The sequence below is a fragment of the Lineus longissimus genome, chromosome 18 (genome assembly GCF_910592395.1).
Source record: "Lineus longissimus chromosome 18, tnLinLong1.2, whole genome shotgun sequence".
NCBI lineage: Eukaryota > Metazoa > Nemertea > Pilidiophora > Heteronemertea > Lineidae > Lineus > Lineus longissimus.
This window is the reverse complement of record NC_088325.1, coordinates 5,712,343-5,729,550: the sequence shown is the minus strand read 5'-3', so window position 1 is coordinate 5,729,550 and position 17,208 is coordinate 5,712,343. Positions and strand designations below refer to the sequence as shown.

Genomic DNA, 17,208 nt, shown 5'->3' with positions numbered 1-17,208 from the left:
GAGCAAACGCACACGTGTCAATTGAAGACGATCAGATCTGAAAAGCACGAATTGTACACGGCCGAAGTGAAGAAAAAAGGTGTGTCTTGTCTGGATGACAAAATGGTGAATTTGCGACGACGGGCTGAGCACACTGGCCTATGGGGACTTCAGGTGCGCCTCAGAAATAACAGCAACGGCACCGGGGATGACTAGGCGACAATCGAGAAGGAAAAAAAAGGAACTGTGACGGGCATTCGCGGCTGGAGAGTAGTAACGAATGCGAAAAGAACACGAGGCATCAAGAAAAAAAGTACTCGCATCAACCAACAGTAGCGGTGGCGTCAGGAGGGGATGGCGGGAGAGGCGACAGAAGAGGGGGCAGATTTGGACAGTTAGTATCGCGACAATACCCGCAGCAGCAACAGCAACGTCAGCAGGGCCAGTGGCCCCGACAACCTAGAACTCGAGTATTCGTAGAGATAAGCCAGCGACTGAACGTCAGCGTCACCCGCTTCCAGGGGAACACCTGGTTTCACTTTATGGCGGTGGCAAGAGCGTTAGTTTAAACATCGAGGACATGGCCGGCTTGATGAACCAAAAAGCCCAGGAGATACGGGCAGCAGCGAAGGAGTGAACAAAGCAGAAAAATTGGCCATCAATGCCGAGCAGATGTGCGGAACGGCCCAAGGCGGGTTTACAGGCCCATCGCCGGCAACGACGAAGGGGGCTATGGCTGTGGCCCGTATTGGTGGTGGCGAGTAGGAGGAGTTCCTTCCCGGCTGTGACGATGAATGGACAGACCCGCAGAAGTGGCAACAAGAAAGAAGTGTTGGCGACGACGAATTGGTCAGCGACTCCGATGAGGCGCCAGACGAGGAGTTAGTCAACGAAGAAGTGACATTGGCGAGCGCCAAGCACCAAGCGGTAGCCGCACTCAGCCACGGCAAGAAACTTAACAAAAAAGGCCTTGCGGAGAACGACAGCGGCGGCTGTGGCGGATGGCAAACTAAAGTCTGCGGTGGGAGCGAGCTCAAATGTACAAAAACATCGAGAATGGGCGGAGGGTGGCGTCGGTGCGGGAGGGAAAGTCATAAAAAACAACAACTCGAGTAATAGCGGCGGCGTGATGGAGCGAGACGGCAGAGAGCAGGGCGCCAAGAGGAGACAACAAGAACAATTGGACGGCTGCGTGGATGCAAATCTGCAAGACGTGACCTGTGAAAGTACCTGCTGCATTTGTCGGCCGGTGCGGGGAGAAAAATTCCCGGTAGACGACCCTCCAAGTGGCGGCCAGCCCTCCACTGTGCCCAGAGAAAGTGCCGCACCGATTAACTAAAACTAACGCAGGACCGCCACCAAAGGAGAAAAATGGCAACGACCAAAACCGAGTGCCCAAAGAACGAGCCCGCCGAAGGAGTGATGGGCGCCGGAAAGAGCACGTTGTTAAATGACTTCAGAAACCTTTGGCGCCAACGAGCCCTATCCGAGGCTCTTCACCATAGACTTCATAGACGAAGGCGTCGAATGCTACAATCAGTACAAATTATTTCGGCCTCCAGCGCTAGCCTACCAGAACCCACGAGAAAACTTTGGCTTCTGTCAGTTGCACATCGTCACTGAAATCGACTCGTTCTTTGCAAAGGCAACGGCGGGTAGGTGCTGAAATGAGGGACAGAAACTTATTCAGCTCTTTACCCTTTACGGAGCATGCCTATAGCCAAGGATTCATTAGCCAATTCGTACACGATTACCTGGTAGCCGAAACGAAAAGCTGGGGCAAAGCAACTCAGGCCACTCTACACGGCCACCAGATGACCGACAGCAGACCCGCTAGATTACCAATTACAAATGGATCTGGTATCGCTGCAAAATTTGAAACGATAGAACGATGGCGTAGAATACTTGCTGACCGTCATCGATGTTTTTTCGCACAAGGCCTACGCAGTTCCACTGCTGAATAAAAGTGCCGTAGAGGTCAGCCGGGCCATTGCCCATTTACTCGACCGGGAGCAGCTCAGGCCACGATTTGTCCAGACAGGCCAGGGAAACGAGTTTCACAATGGGCCCACACTGGAGGTGCTGAAGAAACGCGGTATCAAATTGTTCTCGGTGTAGAGGGACTTTAATCGAACCTTGCAAAACAAACTCTTTCGGATGATCACCAAATATAAAGACTACCGCTACCTAGACGACCTACAGAAAATCATAACCGGTTACAATAATGCCAGGCACAGAACCATTCAAATTCCTCCCAAATCGGGTGAACAAGGAAAATGAACGGGCACTCTGGCAATATTTGTACGGAAAAGAGTTTGCCAAAACACGAAAACGATTCAACCACAACCTGGGAGACACGGTGCGCATCAGCCAGATTCGGGGCACGTTCGAAAAAGGGTTTACACCGATATTTTCGCGAGAATACTTCATCGTCGCCCACAGAAAGAACACCGTGCCGCAAATGTACAAGCTGCGCGACGAAGAGGGGGAGCTACTTGAGGGCAGTTTTTACGAGTTTGAAATACAGGGGATACGGCGGCTGGACGAGCGGCACGCTTTCCTGGTGGACGTGCTGAAAACCCGACGAGGAGGGAAAAAGAAGGATTATTTCGTGCACTATCGAGGCTGGCCAAGCTCGCACGACCACTGGATTCCGGCCGATCATTTGGGAAACGTCCGCGGTCGATAACAACGAAAAACCTGTGAGGGGGCAGGGGCGAGGAGGGAGAAACGAAGATATGGATGACAAGAATAGAGCCAGTAATAGTGAGGTCGGAGAAGACGGCGATGAGCTGGGACAGGAGCGCCACTCGATGGCGGGCCCATTCGAAGCCAGAATCAAACGAGGTTTCGGCATGATTTGCGTCGGCCCGCCACTAACGGGAAAAACTTCCTTCGCCATGCGTTTGCTGCGCAATAGAGAACGCTTGATCGCCGGCCATTTCGACTACATCCACTGGTTGTACGGGGAACGCACCGCGGCCGTCGACCAATTGAACCAGTAGGGTATCGTTAAGACAGCGCCTGGCCTGCCAGACAACCTAGATGACTACATCGAATCGGTATATCCGACCAGCGGCAAGAAACGACACGGATTGCTAATTTTTGACGACCTGTTGCAAAACGTCTCGAACAGCGGGGACATTATTCGTCTGGTCAGCACCCAATGCCAATATCAAAACGTCAGCTGGATAGTCTTGCCACAGAATCCCTTCCATTAGGAAAAGAGTAGATTGGCAATGCTGCGCCGACTACTTGGTCTTGTTAGAGAGCCCCCTGGACCAGTCGGCAGGGTTGCATCTGGCACAACGCCTGCTGCCGTCGAGTCCGAAAACGTTCATTCGTATCTATGAACAAGCCCCCCAAGAACCACACACGGCTATCTGTTCGTGGACGGGCGCCAAAAAACGCCCAAAGAAGCGCGATTTCGAGGGATCTGTTTAGTAAAAAACGGTAACTCGCCTATGTGCCTTACGCGGGAGTCAGCAGCAGCGGCAAGAGAAGAGAAGGGTTAGCCAAGGCGGAAGACAAGGCGGGGGGGGGGGGATGTGGATGAAACGAGATGTACAAGGAGGAATTAACACCGGAGAGGGAGGGAAAATTCGCGAGCAACTGTAGCCACCGGCTAGAAAGAACTTTTTTCGGCCGGCGAGAGTGAGTGGAGCGGCGGGAGTGGGACTAGCGTTTTGAGAATCATCGGGGCCGGGACATTGACTTCCGTATTATGTTTTATGCATCCGTTGAAGACGGGCCTGCCGAACGTCCAAACGAGCGCGGAACACACGGTAGGGAGGCATGCAACCACCGCCGGTTCAAAGGCTGTGCGGCGGGTGAAGGAGGGAATGCGGTGACGGTGGAGACGCCAGTGGTGCGGCGGAGAGGAAACGTTGCTCTCTGGCCGAGGGATTTATCAATTTTATTGACCCTTCTCCACATTGGCGCGCGCCGGCGCATAACCGACCAGCCCTGCCGCCATCCAATAAAACCGTCGGGTGCCTGCCCTCGGCGTTCACGTGCATTACACCCAAGTTCGGAGTTTAGAACGTTCAGCTATTATATGCTATTATCCTGGGGATGGAAGTTATTCTAGTGCAGTACTGAAAAACAATAAAAAAATCTCGTTAGAAAGCAGCCCAAATCCGACTTTTCATTTCATTTCATCGGGGAAGAAGTGAAGGGCAGAAAAATAGGCCTGTGACGGGAGCGAGAGGGCCCTTATTTTTGATAAACGGAGGGCGGCGTTCGAACAAATGCACGGTATGCACGAGCAAAGCGAAACGGGTACGCCAACAACTGCTCGAGTTGGCCAACAGGGGCCAATTGCAAGCCATTCTCGAGTGCGTGGACAACGTAAACGCCCGTACCATACACGTGCCACTGACTCAAGTTAGACGTCTGCAGAGAGGTACAGAAGATTAGTTCGCCAACTGAAACAGCGAGGCACTAGCGATCGCAAGAAAAAAGAACTACCGGCGCAAAGCGGATGATTCCTAGGTTCGTTGCTCCCACTGGCAGTTAGTGCCATAGGAGGGCTTATCAGTAGTCTCACCGGTAAAAGTAGGGAAAGGAGGAAATGGCCGCCACCGCCTTCTTCGAGAATGAAAGGGAGAGGGGATTCGCAAAAGCGGCCATTATTCCATGGTCATTCTACAAGCTACATCGAGCCGAGCAAGATGTGAAAAGCAGCGGCGAGGTCGAGGGCGGCCGAAGGCGGGATGATCGGGCGGCGGTGGCCGACGCCGAACGTAGACTTCACGCAATGGTCATGAACAATGGGCCGACCAAGAAACGGGCTGCATAGAGCCGCTCGGCCTAGCACAAAGCCAAGACAGTAGGAGGTGGCACCAAACAAATTTGATCGAACAGTACACTGGCCTGGTGGGAAGGGCGCACCCGTTTTTGATGAGAATTGTCAGAGACTACATGGATCGTCACTCAAACCATGTACACGACGACTCCTACGAAATAATGCTGGACGGAGAACGACTGGGGGACAGGAACATCATCCGAGCACTGCATTTCCTGCTGGCTCCAGAAGAAGTCAATTACATACGACCGAAAGGAAGTAGAGGATTGCGCTCGAAACTAATCGAAATTCGCGTACCGGGCGGGTGGTTGGTGCCCCGAGAGGCTGGCGTGCCGTAGAGCGAGTGGGGAGAACGGCAGAGGCATATTGCAGGTGCTCGGGCAGAGCTACGGTCGAGCCGGCAAAACGAGGGGGGGGCAACTGGAACACTTGATGCGGGAAAGAATGGCAGAAAGCAGCGGCAAGCGGAAAAACGTAGCTCAATGGTTGAAAGAATTGGAGGAGCGAAAGAAAAACCAACCAAAACCATCCTCTCCGGCATCGCCGCTGCTGAGCCTCTGAACGGCAGGCCCCGGTGGCAAAAACCAGCGAGAAGCAAGGAACGGCCACTGCCAGAACACCAACAAAGGAGCCGGCGACAATGTCGAGGCCCCCGCCGGCTGGCTGTCATCTCTGGCCTTGCGAAAGACAGGCGACAACTCGGCCGCAAGCCCGAGGGAGTTGTGGCGCGACCCCGCGCCACCCACACCGCCTAGTCCGCCGAAGAGCCATGCGCTAGAACGATCGCTGTCAATGATGCCACTTCTGTGGGACGAGGACAAGGGCAACGGCGCCGAGAGCGGCAGGAAGGAGTGGAAAAGCACCAAGATAAAAAAAGGTGGGATCCGTACAGCGCCGGTTCATGCCCATTTCGCCTTGTCTTTTTTCGCCTTTTCCCATTTTGCCTTTAAAAAATATACATTTCGCCTTCTCCTATTTCGCCTTTTCCAATTCCGCTCTTCCCTATCCGCCTTATTCTATCTCGCCTTTGTCTTTTTTCGCCTTTTCATTTTTCGCCTTATGCTATTTTGCCTCTGTTTTATCTTGCCTTATCACAAGTTGCCTTATCCATTCTTGCCTTCGTCTCAGTTTGCCATTGTCTTAATCTGCCTTCTCCTATTTCACCTTGTCCTAATTTACCTTTGTCCTAATTCGCCTTCATCCTATCTCGCCTTTACCCGCCCCGCCTTTGTATTATTTCGCCTTCTTCCTACTTTGCAACAAACTTGGTGTCTTTACCCATGTTTGTTGAGTAAATCCTCATATGAAAGTGTCTTCAACAGTGTTGAAGGGCTTCTAGGGTCCATTCGTGGGTACCCCCAACCAAAACCCGGTGGACATTTTCAAAATTACAAGTGTAGATAACTTCTCAGCCATTATAGTCATATTACATTACATACCATATTACAAAAGACTTTTGTCTCTTTTACCCATGTTTGTGGGGCCAGTCTTTCATATAAGAGTGTTTCCACGAATTATGTTTTGGTACCCTACCCAAGGCTGTTGCTTAATTACCAATATTTTCAAATCTGCATAACTTCTGAACCATCTACATGTAAGCTTACATGTATCTCCAAAACCAACTTAGTATCTTCACCCATGTCTGTCAAATCTTAGAGTTTTCCAAGTCTTTCATGGAAATATTTTGGCATAGTGTTTTGGCATTCTTTGATGAGTAAGACTTGTGACCTGGTACTATATAGGAGGGATGGGGGTGCTAAGTATTTTATTGATCATTCAGAGTGTGAGTGCTTCTGAAGTTCTTTATTATGGACTATAGTCAATAGGCCTACTCAAATCCAGCAATCTGGAAGATGTATTCCTTTGATCATTGGGGAATTATGAGGCCTTCTCACAGAACAAGTTAGCACTCAAGAACGTCCCACGCAGTGTTCCCTTTAGATGGTTTTGGTATGTTTGATGTTCTTCATTCACAGCAATGCTATAACTTAGCATGAGATAATACAAGTCCCAAAGTTTTTTGGAACAGAATCATTAAACTACTCAATACACTGCCCCCCCCCCCTGCGAATAATAGACCCCTTGCTTAACGAAGGCGGATTGATAAAAGGCGAGGTGAGATATGGCGAAACAGGAGAAGGCAAAATGGGAAGAAGGCGAATTGACACAAAGGTCAATCAAGAAAAGGCAAGATGAGATAAGGCAGGATGGAACCAAGGCAGAATAGGACAAAGGCGAAATAAGAAAAGGCAAACTAGGATGAGGCAAGATGAGAGGAAGGCGAGTTAGGAAGAAGGCCAATTGGAACAAAGGCGAGATAAGACGATGGCGAAATCGTAGAAGGCGAATTGAGAAAAGGCAAGTTAGGAGAAGGCTAAATGGGAGAAGGCAAAATTGGATAAGGCGAATAAGGTTAAGGCGAAATGGGCAGATACCACAGCGCCAAGGAGTGGTCCCGCAAGTGATCCAACTGGCAGGGGAAAAATAGGCCGTGTGACGGAGGCCGAACAGGCGCATTACGATAAAGTAGGCAATAAGGCGAGAACTATGGTTGGGTTGGCTAGATGCGAGACCTATCGATCCGCCGAAGCCGATGGCCGTGGCCCAGGGCGTGGCTTCGGGCGAGTCCGACTTGGCCAGCGCCGTGAAGATAAGGGGAATGGCGAGGCTGAAAAATGTGGGCCGCAGGGCTGTCGGGGAGGCGACCAAAGCGCTAAGCGACCAGAGCGCCGGGCTAAAACGAGATATAGGCCCTGTGACGCCCGTCGCCCCCGTCAAAGGCATTCCCGCCACCAACAGGCGAAAAAGACGTTGTGCAAACACCGGCAGGAGTGAGCAGCGGGACAAAAAAAGACAGAAGTGATTTTCGATTAGGGAATAGAACGAGGGGCAGCCGCCAACACGACCAGCCATGTCCATCGTAGATGCGACTGGTGCATTCGTAGGAAAGGCGAGTTGGAATTGTTCGAGACGAAACCCACACAAACGACGATGGAAGAAGGTCGAATCCAACTGGTGGCACCCAACACTGCGGTCAGTTCGAGTAGCGTGGTAGTGTCCGTGAACGTGTACGTGTACGTGTCAACTACCCGCTTGCCAGCTTCTTCAAACAGGTGGTGGTGCAAGTGGGCAGCGAGGTGATCGGTTCGAGTACCACCCTGTACCCACATCGTGCCATGATGGAAGCCATATTAAACCACACCAAAGATGCCAAGGAGCATCTGCTGCGTCTGGGCGGCTACTACAAAGATCATACCGATCTGGAAACAACCGGCGCAACCGTCAGCGACGGGACAGAGAGTAACAGAGGGGCGGTCAATCGATTCAAGTTGACCAAATACCAGCGTGCCTTCGTAATGGACGGCACCATCCACCACGAAATGTTCCAGCAGAACAAACTGTCGTGAGCCAGGTGCCAGTGCATGCGCATCGAACTGACAAAAAAATTGCCTCATGTCGGAGAGCACGACCAGGTGATGTTCAACGCCAGCGTTAAGAAAGGATCGCCGGTGATTGCAGGGGCGCACGAAGACTGGATGATGACGGCCAACACCAAGTATCCTGTGACCAGGGTAGAGATGCGCCATTACCAGCCGGCGGCCAACGGAACTCGGACCATCGAGGAGCAGAACTTTTACCCGGGCACCTTGCCAAGACGCGTGGTCCTGGGACTAGTGGAGAGTGGGGCCCGAAACGGAGCGCTAGATAAAAACCCGTTTAATTTTATGCACTTCGACGTCAGCAGCGTGAAATTGAGCGTGGGCGAGAGAACTACCCTAATATGGTGAACTGAAATTGGACTACGCCAACAAGAACGTGGCGGATGCCTACATGGCAACGATGCGCGGAAACAAGCTGTGGTCGGGGCAGCAGAGCAACGGAATCACCGTGTCGGAGTACATAAACGGACACAGCCTGTACATGTTAAACTTGGCGCCAGACGATGTAGGAACGAACGCGTTCCAACTAGTCAAATCGGGCACCGTGAGCGCGAGCATCACGACCAGCGTCGACCTGCCAACCACCCCCAGTTTGATCACCATGTTCGAATACGACTCGTTCCTGGAGATCGACAAGAGCCGAACAGCGAACTGGTGTCGCAAAGGCGTGACCATGGAAAATTAACCGACAATAAACAGCCGAGAATTGGAGGAGGCGCTAAGAGCCCATCCCGACACTCGAAATGTGTTTGTCAGGAGCTCGCCGAGCAAGGGCACGGAAACGGCGGCCATGTGCCTACATTGCAAACAGAAGCCCGTATGGCCAGGAGTATGGCGGAGTGTACGAAATAATTCTCGAACGAAAAAAAATTGATGGGGAACGATAGAAATGTCAACGCTTTAGCCAAACAAGAGTTTAGAATTAGAAAAGAGGTTCTCGACAACAAATTCTTACTCAATTAAATACCAAGACACCTGCTGGAAATGTGTAGCGGTGGCGGAAAACGGAATATATTCTACTATACGTCTAAGCAGTAATAAAACAGCCATTGAAAAAGAATTTTGCATTCATTAATTTTATTCCGCTCTAGAAGCGGGCAAAATTTTAGGCGGCTTCAAAGAAACGTCCAAAAATTGCTGCCGTGGCAATGTAAAAAACGGCAACGCCAAGCACACTGCCCGTAATACACACAATTACAAGTTGCTATATTATACTCAAATGATTATAGCATCAAATTCAATCCCGCGAAATGTCAGTTGTTATATTTCTGTATGGAACCAGGTGGTGGAAATCTTATACCAATAGTTATCACTTTTCAGGGTATTCCTGTAACTGCTGAAGCTACTGCTCTCCACTTAGGAAACTTAATTGGACTGAGGGTAAATAATCAAGACATACATAAAACAGTATCATATTTCAATAGGCGGGTAAATGTCCTAATATCAACATTTTATTTTTGCAATTTTGAAACAACAATCAAACTTTTTTACTCATGCACGTCACTCTGTGGTACAGTCCTGTGGGATTTAAATAATAAAGTAGTAGGCGTATTATATACAGCATGGAGGAAAGCGGTTCGGAAATTATGTAGACTTCACCCTCGGACTCATTGTGCCCTTTTGCCACTAATATTAGAAACCTGTTCAATAAAAACAATGTACAAAACAGATTTTTAAACTTTTATCGTAAGGCTGTAAACAATTCCAATATCTATGTTAATCTTGCGAGTACGCTTTCTTTGAATTGCAGTGGCTCCAATGTATCAAATACACTCTCACACTTGGCTAGTGAGTTAGATATACCCAGAAACCACGTTCCTCTATCTTTCAGGGTACCTTTAAAGGCCGAGTTTTATAGACTGCAGCAAACTGCTGCTGTTATCAGAGATTTTTTAATGTATAGGGACTCACTTTCGGGGATAGATATCGATAATATGAATGTAATTCTTGGGGTACTCTGTACTGGGTAGCCCTGTGAAAATGTCTATGCCTTATAATTATGTAGGGATTGGGAGGGTCTTTCATTTCTTTGTCATCACTTTTTGTACTTTTGTTGCACTTGTACTTTTGCACATTTGTAATGTAATTTAATTTACATGAATAAATATGATTATAAATATGATTATATAATACACACATCGACTCCACCAACAACACCGGCAAAAGGCTAAAGTACCAAAAGCAAGAGCGAGCGAGTGCTCGTCTCGGTAGACACCGCGCGTATAGACGGCTTGTGCCGAAGGAAAACTCGTTCTTCTTTACCAAGAAGAGAAGTATTCGTACTCGGCGAAGAACCGAACAAACGCATGGTCTTCCACTCGGAGTAATAAACGGCGAATTGCTTTTTAATCACCAGATTCGGGGAGCAATCGCCAAGCCCGCATTCGAACACGTTCGCCGCACTCCATCAGTTAGTCTAATGAGAGAAAGTTCTCCTTCAACGAATTACCCTTAAAATCCTTAAAACTCCATAAAAATTGTGTCTACTATAGTTACCTCCCCACCAATATGGCTGCTAGACTCTTCTCGGGTGTACATACGTATAATGCAGACTTTGTATATCGTTCATATCTATACCTTGATTGGACTGGTGGAGACCTTCGGTTACGTCAGGAAGCTCGACTTTGATCCATCACCAGGTACGCTACCACAGTACTTCAGTCATAGTGCTCAAATGTACGCAATATATTACAAATACCCTCATTTGAGAAGATATACTGGTAAGGACTTTTTTGTGGCAAAAATAACTTCTAGCTGTTAAAGTTTTACAGCGGAATTTTGCGGCCTTGATGGAGTCAAGTATCAACGAAAACCAGTTGACGTAACTGACGGTCACAACCTTCCCTATATACTACGTCAACAATACAGTACACCATGTTATACACGGGCGCCACCTGCACGTCGATGTTGTCAAAAGTACAGATAAACATCTTGACATGGGTGTCCCTTCAAGAGTTTTCAGATAGGTCTTAATAGGGTACCAGCAAAACTACGGCCGCCCCGACATGGTGCTGACTGTCACTAGGGTATATCCAATTCCTAATCAGCGCCGCCTTTTGGGATGAGGATACCCTATTATTCTGAATTTAGTTGTCTGAAGTCCAAATACTCTCCATGCTTCACTGGCCCTTCTGGATCAATATGCGCATATAGTGACTCTTGCTCGTTTGCCATATTGTCATTCAAACGACATGGAGTACGCCCATGGCCCCGATTAGCTTTGCCTGAACTGCTCTCTGCTGTGCTTTGGTCAGGCTGCCCCTCTTCTAGGATTCTGAGTTGACCTGGGACACCCTGCTGCCATGTCGCGTAATCGTACGCACCCACTTCACCGTCCACGACATCGTTTGAGTCGGCGGGCTCATTCCCACGGATTCCGTGAACTGAAAGGTGGTGCCCCGTAGGCATTGGCTGTGGGGGTTGTTCAAGCGAGCGTTCAGGGTGAAACACAACATTAGCGTACCCAGTCCCAATGTTGGCGGAGGTGTGTATAGGGCGATTCCCGGGTGTTGTGAATTCAACTCTGGTATCATCGTAATCAACGGTGTCATTTTCAGGTCGGTGACTGTGCCTCTTTCCCCATTGCACCAGACCACGTTTCCTACAGAAGTAAATACAGTTTTATCAAAGAGGCTAAGATGTGGAAGTTGGGAATCTCGTCACTGCATGCAAACAGCGATTAATATCAAAACATCGCGAGTGCATGGCAGGCTAATTTCACATTGTATGTCAAATTACGTTCCTATAATATTGATTAGCCAACTCACAATGAACCATCAACGTTTGATAATAATTCCAAGGAATATTTGAGTAATATTTCATCAGTTTGCTTCATGTGTTGAAAGCTTATTAAAGTGTGACCAAGAAGCCAGTGTCAAAAACTACCCCACCCCTCCTTCAACTTCAGCGAAATCTGTTGAGTACCCGACGTTTCACCAACAGACATGTATCTGATTAAAGTATCTTACCATAGAACAACAGCCAGAATGACGCCTGTTATCGCTACAATGCCTGCTCCAACCAGACCGCCTACAGCAGCAACACCTGTAAAGAGAAAAACAAAATTTGGATTTTATCTTCTTCAAACTTAGGCTTTATAGCCAGAGACCATGCAGTTTATATGAATGAAGAGATGATCAGGACATGTTAAAATCGGTGTTTCTATGTTCGATCTGTCGAGCTTTTATCTGTCCATAATTAGCTAAAGCTAACCCGACTCACCTAGGTTTATCTTATCATCAACTTCATCATTGAATACCCTGCTCCTGTATACAACATCACCACCATCTTCGACCAGCACATAATAATAATATGTCTTATCGGGATCAACAAAAAAGGTTGCATGGGTTTCCTCTGGCTTAGGCACGGTGTAAGTCATGCAGTCGTCCGTGCCGGTCAGGCAGTATCTGATCTTTAGCCCTGCATACTTTCCGGTCACTCGTTCCCATTCCACGGTTACTTTTTTACGTATCCGATTTACAGATATGAGGGACAGTTCGGGTTTCTCTGCAAATTAGATAAACAAACATTTTAAAAGAAATGGTTTGAACAAAGGCCATGCATATGATGAGGGTATGGCATGGGCAGAACGTTTGTATACAGAACACTCCTTTTTTGAATCAGCACCCCCAGTGGTGAAACTCTATTTACGGAGAAATGGAATTGCCTACTTGTGGAGTTTGCCGCTGTTGACAGCACGTCCGATCACTTGGCGAAGTTGCGAAATCTGACCAACCATTTCTCTATCTCATTAGACACCGGGGGCGCATCTCAGCTTCTCGTCCTAGCTATTTAAAGACAGGTTCAAATGTTAAAGGCACTGCTGAGAGTATTGATAAACACATGGCGTACATTAGAGGTATTGCCGAAGAGGTAAATAATGCAGCTCATCCAGGTGTGAACCAAGTAGCTGAAGAGATCGAGAGTCTATAAAAGTCTATAAAACATACTGTAGTTTCATAAAAATAACACCACTTCATTAACAGCCGGTGTCGCCGCCCCTGACTCATAGGGTGGCGAACAGAGCTGTTGAAAAGGCCGATCATTGGCTAGGATTCCAGAGAGGGTTGTCCAGGCCTCATATCCAATATACACTCATCAAAGAAAGTTAAGGACCACTTTTTATATTTAACATATTTTTTTACAGCACATATTAAGGACCAGAAAATGCCTAAATATGTATGACCTCCAAGACACAGTAATCAATTTCACATGTTGTTTGTTCCAGTTGTTGCATAACTTCTTTCTAAACTTGTCACAACCTGAAAATGGGTGTTTTTGGTGTGTCAGCTGACCACATAAAGTGGTACAAAAGTCCATGCAAGTGCTTTTCCTTGCATTTCCCACCAAGCTCAGGCAGCATTCTGACAAGAGAGATGCCTAGATGTCACTTGAGTAAAGTAGAGGTTGCACGAGTCATAGGGATGCTTGAAGCTGGCTTCAGTCAGCGACGAGTAGCTGAGATGATGGGTGTGTCTCACAGTGTCATCAGTCGTGCTTACCAACGACACCGGGAGACAGGGCGATACTCAGAGAGACCCCGTACTGGCCGCCCATCAGCAACAACTGCGAGGGATGACCACTACTTAGTGACTCTTTGTCGTCGCAACCGCTTCAGTAGTGCTCGCAGACTCAATAACCAATTCACTGCTGCAACTGGGGTGACAGTTTCAAATCAAACCATCCGTAACCGACTTCACAGAGCCGACATCCATGCCAGGAGGCCACTGCAATGCATCCCATTAACCCCTGCTCACAGAAGAATCCGTCTCAATTGGGCTCGTGATTATGTGGGATGGAGCCACCAGCAATGGCGCCGTGTTCTGTTCTCAGATGAGAGCAGATTCAGCCTGGACCACAATGATGGACGTGTTAGAGTCTGGAGACAACAGGGAGAGAGATTTGCAGATGCCTGCATCGCTGAACATGACCGCTATGGTGGAGGCAGCATCATGGTGTGGGGCGGAATCAGCTACGGCCAACGCACTCGCCTCTATGTGGTCCCAGGGGGAGCAATTACAGGTGTGAGGTACAGAGATGAAATCGTGGAACCTTTTGTGGTTCCGTTTGCAGAAAACACTGGGGAAAATTTCATTTTCATGGACGACAACGCCCGCCCCCACACATCGAGGGTGGTGACACAGTACCTGGCGGATCATGGAATTGAGCGTATGGACTTGCCAGCGAAATCCCCGGACTTGAATCCGATGGAACATGTCTGGGACATGATGGGAAGGAGTATTGGAGCGCTTGAGGTGCAGCCAAATGGGTTGCAGCAGCTTGGTGTGGCCTTGGAGGCTGCATGGGATGCAATTGATGTCAGGGATGTTAATCGTCTGATAAACTCAATGAGACAGCGGTGTCAGGCTGTTATTGCAGCAGGGGAGGCCATACTCGCTACTGACCATGCTGACATTGATGACAAGACATTTAGGCTAAAATTGTGAAAAAGTTGACACACCAAAACACCCATTTTCAGGTTGTGACAAGTTTAGAAAGAAGTTATGCAACAACTTGAACAAACCACGTGTGAAATTGATTACTGTGTCTTGGAGGTCATACAGGACATTCATATTTAGGCATTTTCTGGTCCTTAATATGTGCTGTGAAAAAAATATGTTAAAAATAAAAGTGGTCCTTAACTTTCTTTGATGAGTATACTTCAGTTTCGAGTCCAATCCTTATTGTTTGGGTTGTTGAAACCGATTCGTAGGTCTCCTATGAATGGGATAATGGGATCGGGCCTTCGGCCATTGTACTGAGTCTCCCAGAACATTTTCAACTAATCGTCATTGGTAGCGTAAAGGGTGTCCTGGTGCGAATGGCTGACAGTGTACAGGGTGTCCATGAAAAAAGTTCAACTGACATATTGGCTTCTGCTGGTTTTAGGGACTGACCTGCCCTTTCAAAGTGAGGCGCTGCTCAGGGAGGTAATGGAGCATGTCTTCGGGTCTTATCATCCCTTACCAGCTTCGGGCTTTCAAAGATACTTTGCAGTGCAAAATTGGTAAGAATGAGAAGTTGTCCGTCACATATCTGGAGACAAAACCGAACATCCCTCTGAATGTACAGTCTTGTCTGAAGTGATCAGTGAAGGAATAAAAAAGAGACGATGCATATCCCGATTCAATTTTTTTTCAAAGCTAAAGATGCACATTATTAGATTGTCTAGCTTTCAGAATCGTACCCACAATCATTCAATCATTCCTCCTCGACTACATTCACGAACTCTGGTCCATCGACGGCAGTCTCCTCTTCCTCCTCCAAGATAGCATGTGGTCCAGCTTCGATTGGCCTTGGTCGAAACTATGCTTCAAATCAGTTGACGATAACGTCCTCATCAACACCATCCCAGGCATCTCTGATGATGTTGGTCACGTCTCTCAGGCCGATGTGAGGGCAGTCTCCTCGTTCGTCCGTGTGGTCCTTCTTCCACGATTTCCATTGTCGCCGTACGTGACATTTGAAGGACTTCATGAAGACAACGTCTAACGGTTGTACGAGGGATGTGCAACCAGCAGGTACGTAATCCAGGCTGCCTCTCATGTCGCGGACTCTCGTCCGGAAGTTCTCTGTCCGGTGGACCTGATAATGATCGACGATTAACAGGAACTGGTCGGTCTCGTTGTCGGTGACGTAGGGTGATAGGACTTCATCAACCAGTGGTGCGCCGTTTCCTCCCTCATCCAACCAGGTTCCGATTGGGTAATCTTTACATCTGCTGGTGGGTTGTCTTGGAGGGCTGCAAACATCCGGACGAAACCTCTTCTGGGGAAGGTGATGTCCGCCGGCAACTTTGCTCCAGAGGCTGCGATGCAGAGGGTGACGGTGTATCCCAGCTTGGTATTGGACCTTGACGATCGGACGTCTATGGCCTTCTCCCCCGTGGTGTTGGCCGTGTACATGGTTCTCATATCAAACAGGACAAAGGTTTGGTCCATGTTAAACAAGAACCGCATCTGTATATCAAGATGATCGATGCTCCCAGTAACGCATCTCGGAAGGTCTGGATCCTTGCAGCAGCATCAGCAGGGACGGTCGTTGTATTCTTGGTCACCTTTCGTAGGGACACATGGTGTCTCTTCATCAAGCACTCCACCCAGCCTATGGATGCGTTGAAATCCCATAGCTGAGGGCGACAATGCTGAATCCCTTCTCAGACATCTTGGGCTTGCTCATTCCACCAGCTTTGCCACACTACCAACGCTTTATCTTGAATGTCGAGAACGGAGACTGCGAGGCGACGCTCTCTCATATGCTGCAGCCATTGGTAAAGCTGGTCCTCAACCTGTGGCCATAACGGATCACGGGGCTCCATCACCGTCTTCTTCCGGCCATGCCCTTGTTCTTGCTTCTGCTCGAGGTCCTCGAGATTCCACCTTCTAAACGTCTCCCAGGGAATGTTATAGTGGGCGGCAAACTCTCTCATACTGCGCACCGTACTGTTCGCCAGTGCCTCCTGGTCTCTCAGGTAGGCAAGTTTTTATGTCACTGTGTAGCGCCGGCGTCCATTGTCGCACATGTTGCCTGCAATGTGGGTACCATCAGTGGGGCTTCATTCATAGGCCTAGGAGGCCCTAGAATTACACAAGAAAACCACAAATCCTAGAAACTTCGATTCTGTTTTCTCCCACGTAGGCCTAGGGAGTCTAAATAAAAAAAGAGGGTTGTAGAAAAAGAGAGGATGAGCTCCTCGTTTTTCTTCGGAATTTCGTCTCTACTATCATTGCCTGAATCTCACTTTGCTTTACTAATGCAAGCGTTCGTAGATTTTCCTTCAGAGTTTCAATAAGGACCTTTTTTGTTTTGGGGGGTTTGGATCAATCTAAAAGGTGCTTCAGTTTTATGAGACAACCTGTATAAACGGTCGGCGAGTGGCCTTACCATTTACGTCATTCCACATGCGCACTCATCCACCAGGAGGCCCACAACACCTCGACTCAATAGGGCTGCGGTAATAAGTGGTTGAGCGTAACCGTGACA

The 17,208-nt window shown here is 48.6% G+C and overlaps 2 protein-coding genes across 3 annotated transcripts in view; one reads left to right on the top strand and one right to left on the bottom strand.

The window, feature by feature from the left end:
• Positions 1–2,203: 2,203 nt before the first annotated feature.
• Positions 2,204–2,668, top strand: LOC135502633 (uncharacterized). The gene has a single exon (XM_064795582.1). The coding sequence runs from the start codon at positions 2,204–2,206 to the stop codon at positions 2,666–2,668; it is 465 nt and encodes a 154-aa protein (XP_064651652.1).
• A 6,684-nt stretch (positions 2,669–9,352) lies between these two features.
• LOC135502513 (hemicentin-1-like) overlaps positions 9,353–17,208 on the bottom strand; it is a 35,393-nt gene continuing 27,537 nt past the window's right edge. For both annotated transcript variants that reach the window (XM_064795426.1, XM_064795427.1), the window contains 3 exons: positions 12,448–12,732; positions 12,195–12,270; positions 9,353–11,827 (listed from right to left, as the gene is read on the bottom strand). In XM_064795426.1, the coding sequence (XP_064651496.1) occupies positions 11,302–11,827; positions 12,195–12,270; positions 12,448–12,732 (887 nt within the window). In that variant the 3' untranslated portion in view covers positions 9,353–11,301. The remainder of the gene's footprint in view (positions 11,828–12,194; positions 12,271–12,447; positions 12,733–17,208) is intronic.

Coding starts and splice junctions, on each gene's coding strand:
- LOC135502633 (XM_064795582.1), top strand. CDS start 2,204: ATGCCAGGCACAGAACCATTCAAATTCCTCCCAAATCGGGTGAACAAG.